At 38.2% G+C, this 22,671-nt stretch overlaps 1 protein-coding gene across 1 annotated transcript in view; it reads left to right on the top strand.

The window, feature by feature from the left end:
* Nucleotides 1–2,673: 2,673 nt before the first annotated feature.
* Nucleotides 2,674–22,671, top strand: part of LOC111508778 (coiled-coil domain-containing protein AGAP005037) — a 407,581-nt gene continuing 387,583 nt past the window's right edge. The window contains 2 exon segments of the mRNA XM_074169367.1: nucleotides 2,674–2,820; nucleotides 10,908–11,193. Coding sequence (XP_074025468.1) covers nucleotides 11,073–11,193 — 121 coding nt within the window. The 5' untranslated portion in view covers nucleotides 2,674–2,820; nucleotides 10,908–11,072.

Genomic DNA, 22,671 nt, shown 5'->3' with positions numbered 1-22,671 from the left:
TCATAATTTCAACCTAGAAATAAAATATTGGAAATAAAAGGCGAAGTTCAATCATGATGTTCATATCGTGTACAATACTTCGATCATTTCTTGGTGTAAAATCAATGATACTTGATTTACTCGGATTTATGAATAAACAATGGTCAGTAGCGGCTTTTACGAATGATTTCAGATGAGTATTTATTTTCATACAAGCATCAATTACATTAGACGATGGACAATCATAATAAAGCTGGGTATCGCCCACATACAAATGTGCAGAACAAAATTCAAGACATTTCAGAATGCTCGCAGTGTACATTGTAAACAGTAAAGGACCCAGGGTGGATCCCTGGGGAACTCCAGATTTCAAAGTGAGGTATTGAGAGCAGTTGCTATTGATGTTGACTTTCTGTTGCCTTTCACTGAGATATTCATGCAATAGTGATATCGCTCTATCTGAAAGCCCTAAGTGATGGAGAATAACTAGTAATAAGTCGTGATTTATGGTATCAAAAGCCCTACCAAAGTCGAGCAATACCAGTGCCGTACATGAACCTCGATCTTTAGCCCTAAATACATCATCTACGACATGTAGAAGAGCAGTTGTGCAGCTGTATCCCTTCCTGAATCCAGATTGAGTTACTGGTAACAGTGAGTATTTACTCAGATGATTCCGTAACTGTGTATCCATTGCTCGTTCCAGTATCTTTGATAGAGCTGGAAGAATACTTAAACTTCTCAGATCCTTATATTCCACTGGATTCGTTTTTTTTGTACACGTTTCATTGCTTGATATAATTGATATTTCAGCTATTCATTTCAGTTTCATTTGTTCTTTCATAGATTTCAAAGCATTATCTGTATATGTATAGAAGGGAGGGTGAGTGTATACCCTAAGGACTTAGGCCACATGTGACCCATTGTACATCCTCCCGAGGAGTTGTCCTCCTAGGTCATCGTCCATCCTGTCCTTTCCAGGAAGGTGGACAGGTCACTACGGAACATCTCATTTATATCGGCAGGTGTAGGCGAAGACTCGCCGAACACACACTTTCTTTGGCAACCTTGAGCCGGTTCCTTGCCTTTATTCCAGGCGGAGATCTTAGCGCCTGCCGCAGGAAGTGCCCTTGCTGTTGGAGGTGGAGTGGGGGAGGAGTAGGGTGCATTTATAGTTGCTGCCACTCCTGTCTCTCTCGCTCTCTTTCTCCTTCTGGCCTCGGCGCCGCAAATGCGCTTACGCCTTGGCCTTTCTATTACATCACGAGGTGCTCTGCTATGTCCAGCCTTATTTCGAGAGGTAGATTGGGGTGGACATTTCTGTTCATCCCCAGCCACTGCCATAGATTGGGGTGAGAACTTCTGTCCAGCCTTGGGATTGGTTTTTGCTGTGTCTGTTTTGTTTGTTTCATATATGTGTGTTCCCACGAGTAGCAAGAGAAGAGTTGGTCACCTCTGGCAGAGCCCCGCATTACCAGAGGAAGGCTGATTACAATGAGGTTTCGCCCGGTTTCCCAAGGGTATCGTTCGTATCCGCATATCACCCTGCGGCCATTCAGCTGTCGGCATGATTCCTTACACCTTGCTTGGGTAGGCTGGTCCACGGTGGCATGTTTCGCAAAGGCTTTTGGGGAGTTTCAGTTCCCCTCACTCTACTCATTTCTGCCACTGACCAGGAGTCTGGCAATCTCCCGTCCGTAAGGCCATATATTGGCTTCCCGGATAGTCCCAGTCCCCTAGCCGTTCCCCCATCTGCCACCTGGGGAGGCGCCGGATAGGTAGCCCAACCCACTGGAGATTTCAAAGCATATTAGAATCATATTAGACAATGAAAGTCATCTTATGGCTTGTCGCACAGAAGACACTGATATATCACTTGTATTGTATTTGTCATTGTTTAAATACTGTAGAGTTCAACTAATTAGAAGGAGTATTTTCATTAGGCTTTAGTTATTGATTGTATAGAATTAATTGCTTTGTAATGTGTTTGTATTAATAAATGAAGTGATTCGAAGTGGTTTTGGTTTTTCTTCAATATATTCCTGAAATTTCCCAGATACAAAATAGTTCATAATGAATTTCGACATTTATAGACCGAGATATAAATGATTTATGTTTCTGAAACCCGCTGAAAGAAGAGAGTGAATTAACAAATCTGGTTTTACGAAAAAGATTTGTAGTTTGTGGAGCGATTGATATTTTGAAATTAGTGTCATCGAAGACAGAAAAGATGATACATGCTCTGAAATAATCACTTTATTGATAGCACAGATTGATTGTTCAAAAAAAAAGGTATCAATTTCACTGGAAGGACATTTTTTTGGTAGTCTCCAAACTAAACCTCTTTTTGGCGATTTTTTTCGTGTTGTCCTTCCTTGTGTTATAACATAAATATTGCCACAGCGCCATCTTCTGTCTTTTGGATGCATACATCCTCTCCGGTAAGACACAACCTCAAACTCCGAACTCGTCGTGCCCGGAGCGCACTTCTTGGCCACCTTGGCCACCTCCATCCTGCTTTCGACACCTACGTCGCTGCCTGGACCCGTTTCGAGACCTGGACCAGGGCGTGATGCCGACAATAAGGATAGGGCGTTCACCCTCCGTGGTACTAGAAGCGCCCGTTAGCTGCCTACAGCGCTACTATCGATTATCCTTGCAAGTTACGTCATTCGGGATGCTGTATCTCCCGAATCGAGTAGGCGGTAGCGATCCACCGCCACTGCTCATATTTTCATGAATTGTTCTCTCGGCCTGGTTAGATTTTTCACCTTTCCGTAGTGTTGTGCTTGTTTCTCCCCGACATTTCATGTAGTTGATCCCAATGGGCTTTTCGAACCTGTAAGTACCTACCTCTGTTATGGAATTTACACTTTTTGTAACTGATTCACCGCCTTGTTGCTGTATGTTTCCTTTAGTATGTACCTGGAGTAGGACAAATTATATGTAAAATGTCGACTAGTGAATGAGTCTATGATTTCCCGCTTGAGGCAGTAGCGTTTTTCAGTGAATAGGTACCTTATTTGACTATGTTATATTGAAAACATTTGTAGCAAGTCGCAGTAGATGAATATACATATACAGCGAGAGGGTACACAGTGTTTATAAACATGAGAAAGAAATATATAAATAGGGTTGCTGATTACACAAGCCTAATAAGACTGTCATAAAATTGGTACATAACATGTAGAAATAAGTGCTAAAATTACTTAAAACTGATACATGATGAGAAACTAAAAGTTTATGAAAATCAACCTATATAATAACGGATTGTTTTAGCAATACATGTGGCAAAGTTTATATTCGTCAAGAGCGTAAAAAAAGTTCGTAATGAAAAACCATTTGATTATTTTATTCACCTCATTTGGGAGTTTATTGAACAAGTTCAAATCAAGAAAAATACTAACTGATAAAGAAAGCCTTAGCCGGGTCAGAATCAGATGATCATTATTTCTTTTGTTGTAGTCATGTAACTTAGATAAAGATTGAAATTTTGCAATATTCTTATGAATTTTTTAAAGAGACTCATCGATAAACAGGGTGTTTCCTAACTACGGTGTGAATCTTTAGAGGGTGCTTTGTTAGGTCGTTTAAAAAAAGAACGGAGTTGTTTCGTTTCTGAAATACAGGGCGTTGAAGTTGAAAAAAATATACAGGGTGGCCGACCACATTCGCCTCGGTATTTCTACGAGAAATGAAGAGAGTTAGGGAAAAACTTTTAGCACAGTCATATGTGGGTCAATGAGGAGCATATTCCAAAATTATTTTTCAATATACAGGGTGACTCCCAAAAATGTTACATACCAAAGTTATATTTTTTCTTATGGAACACCCTTTTATATATTTTTAGATATTATAGGCAAAATAAAGGTGAGTTACTACTATATTTCCCATTCTTAAAACTCACCGTTTCAGAGAAATTTCGAGAAATTTAAAAATACAGACCATAATTTAAAAATTGTTTTCACCCTGTAACGTGTAACGAGCTGCTCGTGATTGAATGTACTGCTTAGCTCAAAGGTTGAAATTAACTACCACATGAAATTTCCAATGCAATATTATTCCGAGTGGCGAAAAAAACTGCCTTAAAATTTGGACACACATTTAATTAAAAAACTTCTTGAAGTTGAATGTAACACCCCGTATTTGGTGCGTTTTTATATCCTACTTATAAGTAATTTTTTCATCTCAAAAATGGAACACCCTGTATTGTTATGAAAAGCAAAAAATCATTCTTGAAGTCATTTTATCGAAGAATCTCGATGCATAGGCGAACTCTTTCTTGAAATGAGTGCTGAAGTCTGGATAATATATTATGCGATATGGAACGAAACGCTTTTCTCATTCGTACTTTCATATCCTGAGGTGTCGTTAACGGTGTATCGTGAACAATACTTTTGATATATCCCCATAAAAAATAGTCGGGACTTGTAAGGCCCGGATTCCTGGCTGGCCAGTTCTGTGGACCTCCTCGTCCTATTCATCTATTTGGATATTGTCGATCTAACTCGTTTCTAACACGTCTATCAAATTGTGCAAGAGCACCATCTAGCTGTATCTACATCCGTTGACGAATGTTAAGAAGTATAAGTTCCAACAGCAACGGGAAACATGACGCCGTTTAAATGACCATCAAAATGACTACTTGCGTTCCAATTATTCCACCCCACACATTAACAAACCATCTGTGCTGGTGATCAAGGGTTCTAAAAATATTAGGGTTTTCGTCACTGTAGTAGTTAACGTTATGTCTTTTAACTAATCTGTTGTTATGGAAAGTTGATTCGTCGGAAAAAAAACACACAGACAAAAATATTTTCTTCATTACTAAATTTTTCTAAAACCCATAAACAAAAATTCAGTCGTCGATCATAGTCTTCTTCAAAAAGCTGTTGATGTAGGGTAATGCGATATTCAACCGGTTATCAAAATCATATCAATTCGTTCTTCCTGGGGATTAGTTCTCATTTTACAACATTTCAAAATGACAATAATTTTAATCCAGTCAAAACAATTATAATGGTTTGTTTAACAAGTTGTGTCACTGTCAAATACTTTTTATTTCATAATGATAATTAACGTCTCCTAGGTCATAGCCTACTATTATTGAAAAAATAGTAGAATAGGTTTTACAGGCAATCGTAAATGTATGTTTTTATTGACCCCATATTGTAATTTTGGTATTTATTTCATTATGAAGTCTAATATATTTGCTAAGAAACAAGCGAATTCAACATATTTTGCCTCAATAATTAAGACACATGCATCTTCCTATCTTGAAGAATGCTTTTTAATATTGCAGAAATGGCAATGAATTTTAGTTTTTATATTTGCCTGCATTTCACTTTAGATACACCTTATTTTAAAAAAAAATTAAACTTGTGTTTCTAGCGAATCTACGTATTCTACAATAAAAAAGGTGTTCAAAACGCTTGTATGGCTTTTCATTACAATACAGCGTGTTTCATTTTAAAGATAAAAAAATTACTCATAAGTAAAATATAAAAACGCCTTTTGTGTAAAAAGCAGAAGAGATAGGTATAGGGAAATCTAGTATAGTTTTAAAGGAAATCTACTTTCACATTAAACTTGGAGAAAAAAATATTACATCTGAAAACTATTCATAGACATACATAAAATAAAACCAAAAGTAAATAATGAACAATTTCAACCTTGAAGTAAATGAGCAAAATGTCCACCTTCTGATAAAATACACGGCTGCAATCGTCATTGATTGTCTGATTCGTTAAAAAATACCTGGATTATTCCTTATGACATTGCCATTGTCAATTATTCGATTACTCAAGTCATTCACATCTAGTTAAGGAATATCATAAACAAGAGCCTTCAGATGACTCCATGAATATAAATCTAGAGGATTCATATCAGGACTGCGAGCTGGCTAATTTTGAGGTCCTGCACGTCCAGCAATTAGGGTAGGTGATGTCGAGATGCTGAACAGGAAGAACACTAAAATGAGCAAAAAGTCCAATTGAATCCAATATGATTCAATTAGGTAGTCACCAATCATTCCTACCCAAAAGTTCAGGGAAAATTGTTGCTGAAAACGACTTTCTTCAATAACGTGGGGGTTTTCGTCGACCCAATAATGGTCGTTGTGGAAGTTCATAAAAGCATCTCGTGAAAATTTTGCTCTGTCTGTAAATAAAATATTTGGTAAAAAATTATTATTGTGTGCCATCGTATGAATCAATACCCTGCAAAACAATAATCTTGGGTGGAAATCCCGAGGTAATAGAGCTTGGAACCGCTGTATGTGATATAGGTATAGGAGGTTTCGTTTTATAACTGCCATACGGTTTTTGGTCTGACTTCCAGCTGCTGTGCAATCTTCCTAGTACTATTTGAAAGATCTTCTTTCATCGCATCAAGTGAAGTTCCTTCTAGTTCAGCCGTTGTTACAGTTTCTGGTCTTCCACCACCTGCATTTTTATTGAAACTCCCAGTTTCACATAACCTTGCAAGTAGGATTCTGTATGTTCTAAATGTAAATAAACATTCATATCAGAACATTTGGACTCTCAGTTGATTATGGATTGACTTTAAATTTCATTTTACTATGTCCTTATATATTTTTTTGTAACAATTCATACTCTCACTTCAGTGGAATGAACAGATTGTTTTCTGAAATTTGTTTCAGTTTGTCAATTTATTGAAGAATTCGGTTAAATATTTATATTGTCTGAACTGAAAGGGGTGCTTTTTCAGGAGGTATCAATTTTTGGAAAAGAAAAATTTTGCCATTTTACTTCTCCATCTTCATACAAAAATATGGAAAACTTCCAAAGAAGAGAAGAAAGCAATTATCTTCAAAATAACTCTCTATGTGTAGATGATGCAAATGACACAAACTGGAAGAAAAAGCCTTTTCAAAACAAGTACTTTTATATAAACGTTGAATTACACGAAAGGAAAAGATCTTTGGAACAACTACTTTCACTTGAATATTGAATTGAACTGAAAAACTTCTCCTATTCAGTTTGTACTTTAAACACTCGTTATGTTTTTGTGATGCACTCTTTGCACTCTTGAAGATGGTCACTTGGTGAGTGAAACACGAGTCGAGGTGTTAAAAATAACTGTTTTAGTAATAGCTCCACCAACATGAAATTGAATATAAAAGTTTGGAATCAGAGAGAAATGATTTGATTTGAAATAAATAATCCAAATATGGAAAAATCTGTGTTTGAAGAAAAAAGTATCTATAATTACATCTAGTTTGAACCTATTATTGTGAAATTGAAATATTTTGGTTCATCTTGTGATACCGCGTTTCTCGTAAAAAGTTATTCATCAGGAAGAACTCAGACTGATTTTGTAGTTTGTGAGAAGTCGTCTTCGTTGTCTAAGACCTTTGGTCTCCCTCAAGGATCTGTCTTAGGTCCTGTCACGGATCTCTGAAAAAAATTTGAAACATTAGGAACGAAGCAATTTTCCCAACCTTCTTCATCATATGGATGATAATAATCATAATTATCATCATTATCATCTTCTCATTCTTGGCTCCCTGTAGCGAGTAGTCGTTGGTTGATAATGCTGTCACGTCCTCCTGAATTTCATTGTCAGTTTCCCAATTAGAGAGAAAAATATAACAATTCAATTATACAAATTGTAGCACTATTCAATTGAGTACTATAATTTGTCCAAAAAAGTATTGAAACGAAATCTAATGTACACCCATTGTCGATGAGAATGGTGATTGTTGAATCTTAGTAGCATTGCTCCCTTTTTTCTGCACATTTATACATCTCTCTAATTTACTATAAACTTGATAACACATTTAGTAGGTACATTCATTCTTTAACTTGTGATTAGTTCCAAACATATTTTTCACTTTTCTTCTTACTGTTTTTTCCCGTTATGCTTCAGATGAAAAACAGAGGTTGCTCCTTCTGATCTTCACCTTTTCCCCTTTCAGTACGTATTTACACATACTCGTATCTATTTTGTCATTCTGGGAATGAAGACGTATTATTATTATTTTTTTACCGAAGTTTCCGCTGGTCATTCCCTATAACAGAAGCCCCGATACATTCGGGAACGCGCGCCAGCATTATCAACCACCGACCACTACCCACACCGTGGTGTAAGTGATAATTGGGTTCGGGAATCCTGTTCTTTGAGTAAGCGCAGTGAGCTATGAATAACAGCCTTCTGCATCTGTCTGGCTAAGATTTCTGCCTTAGTGCGGCAAACCGGTATGATTTTGAGATTCGAGAACAGAGAGGGCATCATTCCACCAAGGACTCCAATATTTAGAACAACCATCTTGAAAGAGTGGCCTGGATAGAGTCTGCGAAGTTCAAAGGGAAAATCACGATATTTTATCCCTTTTCCTCCTCTTCTTTTCTGGTGGTCGAGAAGGACTACATCAGGCTTTTCAGCTTGTATGAGCCTGAGGGTGAGGAACGAATAGTTCCAATTTATTCGGCACTTCTCATTTCCCACAACGAATTCAATGTCCCCCGGAGCGTAGGGCGACACCGGTTTCTCGTCAAGACCGTTAGAGTGCCGTAGGTGGTAATAAATCCCTCTAAGGGGCGCGTTATGTCGCAGGCAGAGACCGGATATGCTGGACATGCTGGCAGCAAGTTCATTTGTATCTCGGAAGCCTCGCGTCAGGTCCTGCATCTTGTGTCAGGAACCTCTATATCCATCACGCGACTGCGGTAGACTAACATGTTGAAGACACCATCCTGGCAGGCCATGATGAACCCCTCAGTTTCCGACATCAGCTCACTCGACTTGAGGAAAGCGATAGTCAGGCGCTTTGATAAGCCAAGGTCTTCAATGTATATCGGCTCATCTTGATGATAGACTTACGTTCAGATTAAAAATCTAATTTAAGTTCATCGGCCTCTCGACTAGCTTTTTTGGATAGAAACGCTCTCCAATTCTTTCAATTTTCACCACCATGGATACTTCTCATGACTTGACAGACTCCCACCAGGATAATTCTGTTATGTAGATACTTCAAATTGATATTTCAGAGCCCCCCTGTTGTGAGTTAACGACAATGATGAAACGAACAATTCAGGATGTCAACAACTACAGAGATGCTTCGTTTTTTGGGTCTTTACGTTACATTGGTAAAGTTCTCCTCAAAACCACGTCATTACCTCAAAAGAGTAGAGTCAAATGTATCTGTAGAGTAGGGAGGGTGAGTGTAGACCCACATCACTTAGGCCACATGTGACCCATTGTACTTCCTCCCGAGGAGTTGTCCTCCTAGGTCATCGTCCATTCTGTCCTTTCCAGGAAGGTGGTCAGGTCACTAGAGGAGACATCTTCTTTATATTGGCAGGTGAAGGTCAAGACTCGCCGAACACACACTCTCTTTCGCAACCTCGAGGTCTCTCACGGCGGCCTTCGGGGAGGTTTTGGATGATTCAGCGACATTACTGTCGTTGCGCGGCTTCTTCGACCTTCCTGAAGGTTCCAACCTTCTTGGAGTTTCCTTTCTGGAGGTGTTCAAATTAGGGCGCTATCCTGCAGGGTCAGCCAGTTCCTTGTCTTTATTCAAGGCGGATCTCTTGGCGCCCGCCGCAGGAAGTGCCCTTGCTCTTGGAAGTGGAGTGGGAGAGGAGAAGGGTGCACTTATAGTTGTTGCCACTTCTGCCTCTATCGCTCACGAGGTGATGAGCCATGTCTAGCCCCATTCCGAGCGGTAAATTGGGGTGGACATTTCTGTTCATCCCCAGCCACCGTCATAGATTGAGGTGAGCATTTCTGTCAAGCCTCATGATTGGTTTTTGTTTTTTCTGTGTCTGTTTTTGTATTTGTTCCATTCATGTGTGCTCCCACGAGTAGCAGGGTGATTACAATGAGGTTTCGCCCGGTTCCCCAAGGGGATCGTTCGTAACCGCATATCACCCAGCGGCCATTCGCTGTTGGCAGGATTCCTTACACCTTAGCTTGGGTAGGCTGGTCCACGAGTCCACGGTGGCATGTTTTGCAAAGGTTTTTGGGGAGTTTTGGTTCCCCTCACCCTACTTATTTCTGCCACTGACCAGGAGTCCGGCGACCCCGTCCGTAAGTCCATATTGGCTTCCCGGACAGGGCTCCCTTAACCATTCCCTTATCCGCCACCTGGGGACTTGCCCGATAGATATCCCGACCCACGGAATAGTGAAATGTAAACAGCAAATATATTTATGTTCTTTCCCGATAATTTCGGTGTTTTGTTGTGTTAGATAACCTAAATATAGTACTGATACAGTACTATATTTAGGTTATCTACAGTGAATGGAGTCGTTTGAATCTAAGGTACAATTTTCGGGAATTCAGCTGCACGTGCTCTCCATCACCAAACCGTTATTTTAACACCTCGACACGTGTTTAGATCATCAAGTGACCATCTTCAAGAGGAAGTTTCAGTTTGATCTTCCTCTTGAAGATGATCACTTGGTGATCGAAACACGTGTCAAGATGTTGAAATAACGGTTTGGTGTTGGGAAAAAACTTCAGCTATGTACATTACTACACCAAAGGTTTTAAACAGTGCATCACAAGTTCTGCCCATGTTAGGGTGGGATATTGCTCATTGGTCTACCTAGGATTCCATACCGATAATACGTGTGTTTTTTTTATCCTTGAGGACCAAAGGAGAACTTTCTGACGGGTATGGAGTGAGTAGGTTAATCATCGGTTTGGGCCTCATTCAATTTACTCTAACTGATCCAAGTGAGCCAGTTATGAGTGCAAAAGTCCTGTATTCTGAGAACCAAGTATAGAATATATCGGTTTTTAGTAATGATTTAAGATGTACTCCGCCCTAGCATCAGATAAGTAACTCAACTCAGCAAAGGCCAAAGATATTGGGCGCCTTTCTATGTCTCCACTAGAATTTATTAGTATTATTACTGTAACAGTGGAAATTTATAGTAGAGTATTTTTTCAATTTACAGGTGATGTTCTTCTGGGGATTGAACTTTTCTCGTACTATCCAATTTGCAACAGTTAATCCAGTAATCCGGTACACATATAACGTAATAAATATTTTAATTCTCCCTGAGTATCTCTAATGAGACGTATGATGAAATTTTAAACGCGTTCGGAAATTATCAACAAAAATGTTGATTCGGTGGAAAAATAAGGATAAAGATAAGGAAAAATGCGAGAAAACGTCCAATCAGAAGCAGAATTCTTCGTCGGCAACTTCGAAGAAGAAGAGGAAGTTTGGCAGGGATGGAGGTGAGTTCTTTGTTGTTTTAGTGTTGGAAAGCAATATTTAGAGTTGTAACGTTTTGCAATGCCTAATAATGGAGGTTTTGAATTCAATATTGGGAAATACTCCAAAATGATACAATTGTTTTATAGTGACGCCTAAGCATTGCAGGGCGTTTCTTGTAGAAGAGTGTTGGATTTAATGAGCTGTAAGAATTCGTGTGAAGATAAAATCTCGTGAAGTTTACCCCACAACGATATGGTTTAAATCATTTATAGAGTTCAGATCAGACCTACTTTGGAGTATTGTTCTCATGTATGGAGCTTTGCCCTAAGCATACTCGGAAGCTGCTAGATTTCACTCAGAAAAGAGCCATCCACCTGATTAGAGACGCGAACTTCACTTGCAATCTTGATAGTCTGGAACATCAAAGAAAGGTTGGAGATTTGTATCCCTTCTATAGATATTTTCATGGAAAGTGTTCAAGTGGCTTGGCACATTTGATTCCAGCAAGAGCGGTACATATCAGAAATACGCGAAGGACTGTGGCTGCTCATCGTTTTGAGATTCAACTCAGCACATCTCGAACTTTACTAGTCAAAAATCATCGTTGGAAATAAGTTTTCCACTCTTTTCTGATATACCATGTTGAACATGGTATAATAAATTGAGTAATAATTTAGATAGCACGGTGATCATTATGGGGCAGATGAGGAATAACGTTAAATCAGCTTCAGGATGTCGGGGGGTGAGCCACTCGTGTCACAGCTCAGCAGAAATGTTGCGTTGAATTCCTAGGACATTCCCAATATGTCTGGTAAATGTCAGTAGGAATATTGAAAAAGAATATTGAGTATATAGTACGATCTAACGCCACATTCCCGCAATGGTGAGGTCATTCCATTTGAAACAGAGGTGAAATATCTTGGCATTATTCTTGATAGAAAACTCACCTGGAACGCTCACTTGGAAAAAGTTGTAAACAAAGCCAGACTGTCTCTATGGACATGTCGAAGGAATTGTGGTTAAACTTGAGGTTCAGGTCCCAAACAAATCCACTGGATTTATGTGATGATTGTAAGACCAACGATCACTTATGGTGGCCGAAAGCTTTACTGAAAACAGCCCAAGCGATGCTCTCTGGCTTACAGAGACAGGCTTGTTTGGTTATCAGTGGTGCCATCAGTACAACACCGTCAGCGGCCATGCAGGATTCTTCTAGATCTACCTCCTCTTACATTTTTCTGTAGAGAGAGGCTAGGTGGACTGCATACAGACTTGTGCACATTGCCAATTGCCCAAATCAATTTAATGCAGAGTGCAACAGACTGTTGGTTGACACTGGAAGTCACAGCATTCTGGAAACGACCTCTGATTTTATGTCTCCAACTGTCAACTACGAACTGCCTTATAAAGTACTATTCCCGAGTAGAGAGGACTGGATCCTCCGGGAGAACGAAATATTAAGAGCAGATAGTTGTTGGTTCACAGATGGATCAAAAACAACTTCCCTTTGTGGTGCAGGTGTTTTTAGTCGCAGACCCAGGACAGAAATAACTTCCTGCCTAGGAACTTATGCAACTGTATTTCAAGCGGAAATTTACGCTATCGAATGCGAAGAGATTGGATAGATCCAACCTTACACAAAAGTCAATAAAAATAATCTAGGACAGTCAAGCGGCGTTGGTAGCTCTTGGCTCCTACCGAGCAACGTCTAACTTGGTAGCAAATTGCCAAAAACGACTCTCCTCGACAGATTGTCTTTGGTCTGAATTCCTGGCCATACTGGCCTTGAAGGCAACGAAGCTGCTGACTCCTTTGCAGAGGAGGGTGCTGCAAGCAGCTTCATCGAACCAGAACCTGTCATTGGCATCGCTTTATGCTTTGCCAAACAAACTTTGAACACCTGGATGACAAGAACATTTATGAATTTCTGTCAGAATCTTCCAGAGTTGGCTCATTCCAAGGCGTTTATTCACCCTTCGAAGCTTGATACCAAACAGATGTTGGACTACAGTAGGGATGAACTACGATGTCTAACAGGCCTTCTTACAGGTCACTGTCAATGGAATCATCATATGCAGAGACTCGGACTGTCGGAAGACAGTGTGTGTCGCCTCTGATTGGATAATGATGAGCAGAGCATATACTTTGTGCCTGCCCCGCTGGGGACCGAATCAGGTTCTTAGAATTCGGCAGAGCCATATTCTTACCATCAGACCTGAAAGATCACTCACCATATAAACTAATCGGCTTCGTTAGGAAGCTGGGTATATTTGGCTGAGTGTGAATAGGTGTGAACCACAATAAATCCTTGCGGGTTGCGGTGGACGGTCAAATATGCCCACTCACCTTTGACTTAACCTAACCTATAGTAGGATCCAATTTTTCCAGCTTCAGGACATCCTATACCGACTATACAAAACAAGGATATTCTCGGATCATACCTAGGAGCATTTCATTCTTACGAATGGCATTCATAATTCCGTTCCATAAGTGTTTTGGATTCCTGACAGATACGAGAAGTGCTCAAGTTTGCAACACTTGATCCCTTTCATAGCCTCAGTAGATCCCGTTTTGTTCTATTTACATTTGCAGGAAATCTTGTGTGAAAGAAATCATAACGTGAAGGATGAAACGAGGACCGTCTGGGAGTTTTTATTATATAATTGAAACGTCTTCAAGATCTTCCGTAATTGTGACCGGAATCAAACTGACAATTTTTTTCAATGTCAGTGAAATGTAGCAGTTCGCCATCTTTTTTATTTTAGTGTAGTATGGTGAATATTTTTCTGTAGCACAGAGCAGTACTACTGGCTTTGTGCTTTGGAATTTGTCTCTGGTTATATATCATCATATTTGGGCCTGGCTTTGTTTTTCTTAATTGAATCAGGTACCTGACTTCGTTCGTGTACAATTAAGAACAGGTAGGAAGATTTTATCAATGTTCATTGCCTCTTTCTTTCTCTCAAAATCATCCCTGTGTTTCGGCATGTACGGCTTGTACACCCGGGGTGTACTGGACTCCTTGAGGCTGCGTAACGGTCTACATTGGAACCACGAAAAGAAGTATAGATACTTGTCTTCCTGAATACAAGAGAAATTATCGCCTCGGACAAACCAAAAAATCACTCATATTATCCCATTCGGAGATGAAAAATACTCTATAAAACTAAAAATTACTACCCAAGAATATATGTATAGAGAGGCAGTATGAATTCAGAAATGGAGAAATAATATCGTGAGAAAGAAAGAGGTAATGAACATCAATAAAATCTGTCTTCTTGTCCTTGATTGTACACAACAAGCTCAAGGTACACAAGATCAATTGAACTACTAGAACATCATGTGTACCGCAGTAGTAGACGAAACGTAATCCATAAAAACCTGCAGAACACGGCCAAACAACTGAGGTAGTTGTTTGAAAATTTTGAAATATCAAAATACAATACCAAAATACTCAAATGAAAAATCTGTCTTGTTTTTTTGGATTTATACATTTATTGCATCCACCAAAGGGCGTATTCCCTATTCCAATTTTCTTCAGGATTAGCACAGCTGCGGTGACCATCAGCGGAAATCCCAAATCAAACTTAATTTGTCATATCTTTTTATGAACCTGATTTCCCAAGAAATCCTTACATTCAAATCAATACCCACAAAAGACTCCCATGTATATCAAATCATCACAATGTGAGGAATTCCTCAAACATCGGATGGAAATTGTGAATTAGTCCCTCATGCATAACGATTTCCAAACGATGATAAACGACGACAAATAATTGATATATTTGAAAACCGCAACAGTCTCCTTCCTGAAATTGACCCTTTATTAGTCGCCCTCGATTGCTATAATTTAACAGAAAATGGCGCATGCGCAAGTCAAAATAAAAACTATTTTACGATATATGGACAATTTAGGTTCAACCTAGTTTTATTTCAGTATTGAATTATTATATGATGAACATTTCATAATCTTCATGAATGGAAGAAAATTATATTGGATAATTGAGATGTTGGAAAACTGCAACAGCCTTCTGCCTGAAATTGACCCATTATTAGCCGTCCTCGTTTCCTATAATTTTACAGAAAATGTCGAATACGCTAGCCAAAAGCAAATATTCTACGATATATGGACAATTTAGGTTTAACCGAGTTTTATTCCAGTACTGTTATATAATATATGATAATACAGGATGAAAATTTCAAAGACTTCATGAATGGAAGAAAATGATATTTATTAATTCATATATTTGAAAACTTCAACAACCTCCTGTCTGAAATTGACCCTTTATTAGTCGCCATTGATGATTATAATTTCACAGAAAATGGCGAATGCGCCAGTAGAAATAAAATATGTTACGATACAATATGGACAATTTAGGTTCAACCGAGTTTTATTCCAGTATTATTATATAATATATGATAATACAAGATAAAAAATTCAAAGACTTCATGAATGGATATATTTGAAAACTGCAATAGCTTTCTGTTTGAAATCGACCTTCTATTCACCGTCTATAGCTCTTACTCCTTCGCCATTTTCTGCGAAGAACCTTCGCCATTTTCTGCGAAATCATGTGGGAGAATTTCAGAGAGAAAGTTGTTGCAGTTCTGAGATATATCAATTATTGAATATCATAATTTTCCATTCATGATTTCCGTGAAATTTTCATCTTATGATAATTCAAACTCATACGTACCCAATTTGTATCCATCTTTTTTTCACCTTCTACATAATGATATTTGCATTACAAAAGCAATTCCAGCTTCATTGAAATTAAGTTATTTCAGACTAGACCCAAGAAGTTTCCAAGGCGGGCAACTCTCGAGACTGCTTCGGAAAGTTATCCGTGTCGTTTGCAAAACAATAAAACAGTTGGAAACACACTCAAAGCCGTTCGATATTCCACTACGCTCCGTTGTATAATGTAAAATAAACGTTTTCAATTTTCTCTTCTCAATATCAGACATTTCGTGTTCAACGATGTGGCAGAATACAAATTTCTTCAGTAGATGTGGACCAAACCATTTTTCTAGCTTTCGCATTCCGTGACTGATGTTGAGAAAACCATAATTTCAGAAAAGACCCTAAAAGAAATCCTCTATATTATAAAGTCGATAACAAAAATAATCCGCAAAAGGAATACGACACGTGTTACTTTCCGAGACGCCTCATTCTTTTTTCATTATTGACACAAAAACGAATCATAATTTTTCAATCTTTATATAGGGGGTGTAAAGGAAAAATGTAGGGACAGTCTTGCAACATTGCATTTATCCGCTGGCCACAAAGTGGACAAACGATAGTTCAGTATTTCAGATCAAATCAATATATGATATATGATGAATATTTCATAAACTTCATGGATGAAAGGGAATAAGTATGATTATTTGATAAAATTGAAAATTGCAACAGCTTTTATTCTGAAATTTACCCTACATTAATTTCAATAATTTTGCAGAAAATGGTGAACGTATCAGTAAAAATTCATTTTTTAGAGATATAGACAATTTAGGTTCGACTGATTTTCATTTCAGAATCAAATTAATATATGATGCATGATGAACATTTGATATGTGTGAATAATGACTTGTTTAATTTATGGTTATTTATTATCACTTTTATTCATTTCATTTAAATGATATAAAATTTCATTAACTTAACAGGTGGAAATTTTTCGCATAAAATGGCGAAGGCATCAGTTAAAAATAGTATGTTTTTTGGGGATATAGACAATTTACGTTCCACTGATTTTTATTTCAGAATCAAATTAGTATACAGGCTGACTCACGGTGGATGGCACATTAGACGTTTCTGGTGAACCAGACAACGGATCACTTTGAAAATTTAATGGAGGGCATATTCGGACATTCTCTATCCAACTAAAATATTTTCGACAATGCGGTGTTGCCGCTTCTATTAGAAAGCAGTAGCAACTTTGATTTTTCAAATGGAACACTCTGTATATAATATTATTTTTGGAATCTCCAACAATTGCCCGACAACTTTTCTTGATATTTCCCTATACCTATCTGTTACCGTTTTCGAAATAAAAATCAATTTCAATTTTTTTCTTCGAAAATCATGACTTCTAAAAATGCCGATATCTTTTAGTTAAGAAGTACTATGATATCGTTTGGTTTGGAGTTAGGTGATACTTGGACACTTCCCACACGTCAGCCTAATCTCCGTTACTTCAATACAGGGTGGTAAAAAAATACAGTTTTTTCGTTTGCTTGAAAAAGTTGCTGAAATTTGATTATTTTAAATGGAACACCCTGTATATTGTTGGACAACATGTATGCGGCTTCCTTAAATTTTCTCCTGAACCAATGTTCCTCTCTGTGCAAGATCTCAGCTTGAGACCACTCGATGTTGTGTTGATGGGTCCAAACATGGTCTGCTATTCCTGATTTGCTGGTTTCTCCTCGCTGTGTGTGCTTCTTGTGCTCGGCAATGCGAATATTCAATGGCCTCTTAGTTTCACCAATATAGGATTTTCCGCACTCACAGGGTATCCGGTAAATGCAATTCTTGGAATCGCAGTCCGCGTTTGGGGGCCTGGTTTTCGTGAGGTTGCTACGGATAGTGTTACCGGATCTAAAACAGGTTCTAATGTTGTACTTGGAACCAATTCTTCTTATCCTCTCCGATAATCCTCTGATGTAGGGAAGTGCAAGCACTGGTTGTGACGGCTTCTCTTCCTTGCGAGGCTCCTGCTGTCTTTTGGCCAGGAGCCTCGCAAGGAAGAGAAGCCGTCACAACCAGTGCTTGCACTTCCCTACATCAGAGGATTATCGGAGAGGATAAGAAGAATTGGTTCCAAGTACAACATTAGAACCTGTTTTAGATCCGGTAACACTATCCGTAGCAACCTCACGAAAACCAGGCCCCCAAACGCGGACTGCGATTCCAAGAATTGCATTTACCGGATACCCTGTGAGTGCGGAAAATCCTATATTGGTGAAACTAAGAGGCCATTGAATATTCGCATTGCCGAGCACAAGAAGCACACACAGCGAGGAGAAACCAGCAAATCAGGAATAGCAGACCATGTTTGGACCCATCAACACAACATCGAGTGGTCCCAAGCTGAGATCTTGCACAGAGAGGAACATTGGTTCAGGAGAAAATTTAAGGAAGCCGCATACATGTTGTCCAACAACGTATTCAGCCAGGCCAGCGTAGATATACGAGACCCTGTATATTATTGAAAATTCGGAAAGCTGCTGAAATTTGCTTTCTTTCTATGTATATCGTACCTATACCTAACTGGTCAAGTTTCGGACTTATGAACATTCATTTGTGAAAATGTCCCTTCAGAATGGTATTTCCATTCTCCTAATAATATCGACATTTTCGTCACTTCAGAAGTTGCAAATACCTTCAAAACGATGAAACAAAACTATTCAAACGAAGTTCTTATGAATTTGTTTATTATTTTTGGACAGTGTGACAAAATTATCAGCAGAACATGTAGAAAGTTCAATGAAATGTATCCGAATCTACCGCCAATGAACCTCAAGAAATTTATACGAATTCAGAACAATTTCAAAATGTTTGGATAAACTTTAAAAAAGCACCAAGAAACTTGAAATTGGAAATATAGATATGAATAATTATAAAAAAGTAAAACAATCATGTGGAATATTTCAAAATATGTTCGAATCGCTAGCCGTTCACTTCCAAGCACTTTAAAATGCGGGTGTTGACTGCTTTCGTGGTGGCAGATCTGATTTCATTGGGATCCAAATCTTCAAATGTTTGGGCAATCCTTTCTAACAATTCATCTCTCGAACGCACGGGTATTTTGTAAACTTTTTCTTTAAACATTCCCCACAAATAAAAATCTAATGGATTAAGATCGGGTGATCTCGCTGGCCAATTCCATGGTCATTTTTTTTATTTCCAGTAGTGTATGATAAATTTATAATGTTGGCAACGGCATGATACGTAATTTTTTGAATAATGGTCTACAGTGCTCCCGGAAACCTGCACTTGCCAGTATCCTTACAGTTTTTTTCTGTAGTTTGAAAATTCTCACCGAACCAGAAGAGTTGCCCCAAAGAATAACACCGTAGCTGATGTGTGAGTGGAATAATGCAAAATACGTCATTTTTAGAATCTCACCGTTTGTGATGTTTTGCAGTAGACGAAGGATATATATCGCACTAGATAGTTTATTTGCAAGAAGATCTGTATGTTGATGCCAAGATAAAGTACTGTCGAGATTTTGAGTTTTGCCACTATTCAACTTCAATTTATTTGCTAGAAACTAAGTGTTGGCTTGATTTTCTACTTCTTCCATCACTTGTGGAATGGTAGATAATGATATATATATAAAGTTGTGTCATCTGGGGTGAAAAATAGGGCTGACAAATAAATAAAGAAAGTACCGGATTATTTCATTGGCGACCCAGTAAAAGTCCAGTCATTACAAAAGACGACTTCAGAAGGCTTATTTGCCGAACGTTATATTTTACAACGATACGGTCCTGCAGGCAAGAATTTTATCCAGAAAACTGCCACGCCTGAAAGTATTATGCCGCATTTACCAAAGTATCGGCAACTCCATATGTTGTTTCATATTACACGACCGCCCGTTCTTCGTAACCTAGTTTCATCAGGTATACTTTGAGGCGAATATTTCGTGACTGACTGAGCAGGAGCGTGCCTCGATTTTTTGTAAGGTGCTACTTTGGTTATTCATAATGGTCATTTGAAATTACGGTTTTTTATATTTTTTGGACGAACAAAACATTCAAGTGTGCCTGACATTTCAATAATGAACAAAATATTCATTAAGCTACTTTGAGGAAGATATTTTCGCCGTTCGATTATTCATCGATAAATATCCCGAGCTTGAATTTCTAAACTGGGTGACTTGAAACATGTGATTAGAGTGTTGGAATTGGTATACACGTAATGAAAATCCATGATAACTTATCGTCAACAGCATATGCAGGAATAACTTCAGTGAAGAATCCTGCACTGACACCCTTCGGATATAATTGAACACCCTTCGTGGCAAAAGCCAGGGAAGTAGTTGTTTTCTGATAGGTGTTAGTCACTTTGTGAGATAATTGATACATGGAATGTTTCTTCCCGCTTGGGGCTTCGTTCATGAGATAGAGCTGTTACTAGTAAATGATCTTTCTCTTAGAAGAAGGTTTTATTCAATCAGTAGAGCCGAGTTGAAATAATTTGAGTCCCACAATACGTTCGATTCTGCTTGAACACTCAGTTATATTTTTTTCCTCGTTGGGTACCCCATGACTCATCAATCGCCCAAAAAAGGCTCGCGTCAAGTGGTGTAAAGATATTTCGACTGTGGTACTTCAAAAGACGTGTATAGAATTGTGACAGGTGACGAATCACGGATGTATGCCTATGAGCAGGAAATGAAACAGCAATCGACCGTGTGGGTATTCCAAGACGAGCTAAATCCAACAGAAGTTGTTCGTGAAAGAAGCACAGTGAAGCAAATGACCGCCTGTTTCTTTGGCCGAAGGGGTCATGTGGCCACTGTTTCGCCTAATCAGTGTAGAACGGTCAATTCTGAGTGGTATACGACCGGAAGTCTTTGGAGAAATTCTAACTGACGGAGACGAATCATTCTCCATCCTGACAATGCGACCGTCAAACAGGTGAATTTTGTTGATGACTCTACCATTGCATCTACTGTTTCTACGTGGAAAATTCTATTCCAATCAAAGTGGAGGAGATCATTGAAAAAATCATCTTAGTTGAAATTTCGGAAATCTCGGTAGCAAACTGTTATGGGAATATTTTCTAGTTGAAAATCAGTTGAGAATTCAGTTAGTGAAATACAGCTTGAACTGTTACTTGTGTATAGACAGATTGAAGAAATTCACAATCTATATTGTCGATACCGGCTTTGATTATTATTTTTTGGAGCATAGTGTTGATATAGTCTATTATCGTGCACATCTCAGAAGTCATTTAATGAGTAGGCAGTTTATAACTCAGATGAAAACTTATTTTTCGCTCAGTTGGCACAAATTTACTGTTCAATGAAATAAATGTTCGTTACAAACTATTGAAGCCTCAGTTTAAATCCACGTTTTTGAAATAGGTTGTAGGTACGCCACTGATAGTTCATGCGCAACTTCGGCAACTTCAACACATTACAGGAGGCTGTGGGTTGCCTACCACAGTGTACTGACAACAGGTTATCATTTACGTCGCCAATATATTCAAACCGCGCCAAATTGTCCCGTTTGAACTATTAATTTGATGTGCGCAAAATGCCTTTTAGGTGATTAGTGGGAAATTAACGATGAAATAGTTATATTGAAATTGGTTGGATTTGTTTGGAAATATTTTTTGAAGTGCTGTAGATACGTTTTCTTTATTGTATGATTGACTCGAATTCTGGATTTACTGTATTTTTGAGGTGAGTTTTAACGAGACCGATAAACAGATTTCCCACCTCACTCGCAACTTCTGTAATAGCCTAACCAACAATTTCGTGAATGTTGATAGAATGTGTATTAGAGAATTGAACAAAAGACAGAAAATAAATGAATTAATGATTAGCAGCCTACAATTCAATGTTGCAGAGAGCATTCTCATTGCCTTTGTCTGCTAACAATGTAGCTAGGAGAATAGACACAGATAGGCCATAATAATGGTTGCAACGCAGATACAATCCAGAAGTTAGTCAGATAACAAAGCCGTAAATTCACCTACAGATTGATATAACCCCTGATCAAACAATCAGAAATCAATAAATGAGTAACTCTAACATATTTTAGTAAAAAAACAGAGATAATTGAAGGTTTTTTCAGAAAAAACAATGTGGAAGTGGCATTCACGTGGCGTGCCAGGTTATCTGATTTCCTTTTCAATGCCAAAGATGAAGTGGTTAAGTTGGAGAAATCTGAAGTTTATGAGCTTAAATGTCCGGAGTGTAATAGTGTTTATGTGGGACAAATGTGGTCGAAATTTCCAAAAACGATATGCTGAACATGAAAGGTCCTTCAGACTAAGTAAATATGATTCGACATTTTCAAACCATTCCTTGGCATGCAACCACAAGTTCCCGAATCTAAACGATACGGAAATTTCGTACTATGCAAGAAAAGGTTGCAAACTCCATTATTTGGAACCCTTGGAAATTCATAAGCATAAACATTGCGGATGCTACCTGTTAAATGATCAAATAGATTTAGATCACTCACCGGTTTTCAAATTAGCATATTCACAAGTAAATAATATATAAGGGCTAATGTAGTCATTTTTGATTTGATGTATAAGTTTGAAAATGTTTTTATAGGACGTAACTACAGTAACGTTAGTTAAAAATAAAATTGGTAACAAACAGAAAGTTTCAATTCTTCACACAGAAAATCGTTTTTTTTTCGATATTTCTGGGGATTTTCACCTACCAATAATTCAAAAATTATATTCGCTAACTCTACACAGATGTAAAAACGGTAAAATTTTCAGTTCATCCCGATATTCCCAGTAAATTCAA

The sequence above is a fragment of the Leptinotarsa decemlineata genome, unplaced genomic scaffold, assembly GCF_025532065.1.
Source record: "Leptinotarsa decemlineata unplaced genomic scaffold, Ldec_3_MD MMD2_P_RNA_scaffold_5, whole genome shotgun sequence".
Lineage (NCBI taxonomy): Eukaryota > Metazoa > Arthropoda > Insecta > Coleoptera > Chrysomelidae > Leptinotarsa > Leptinotarsa decemlineata.
This window is presented reverse-complemented; position numbering and strand designations above follow the sequence as displayed.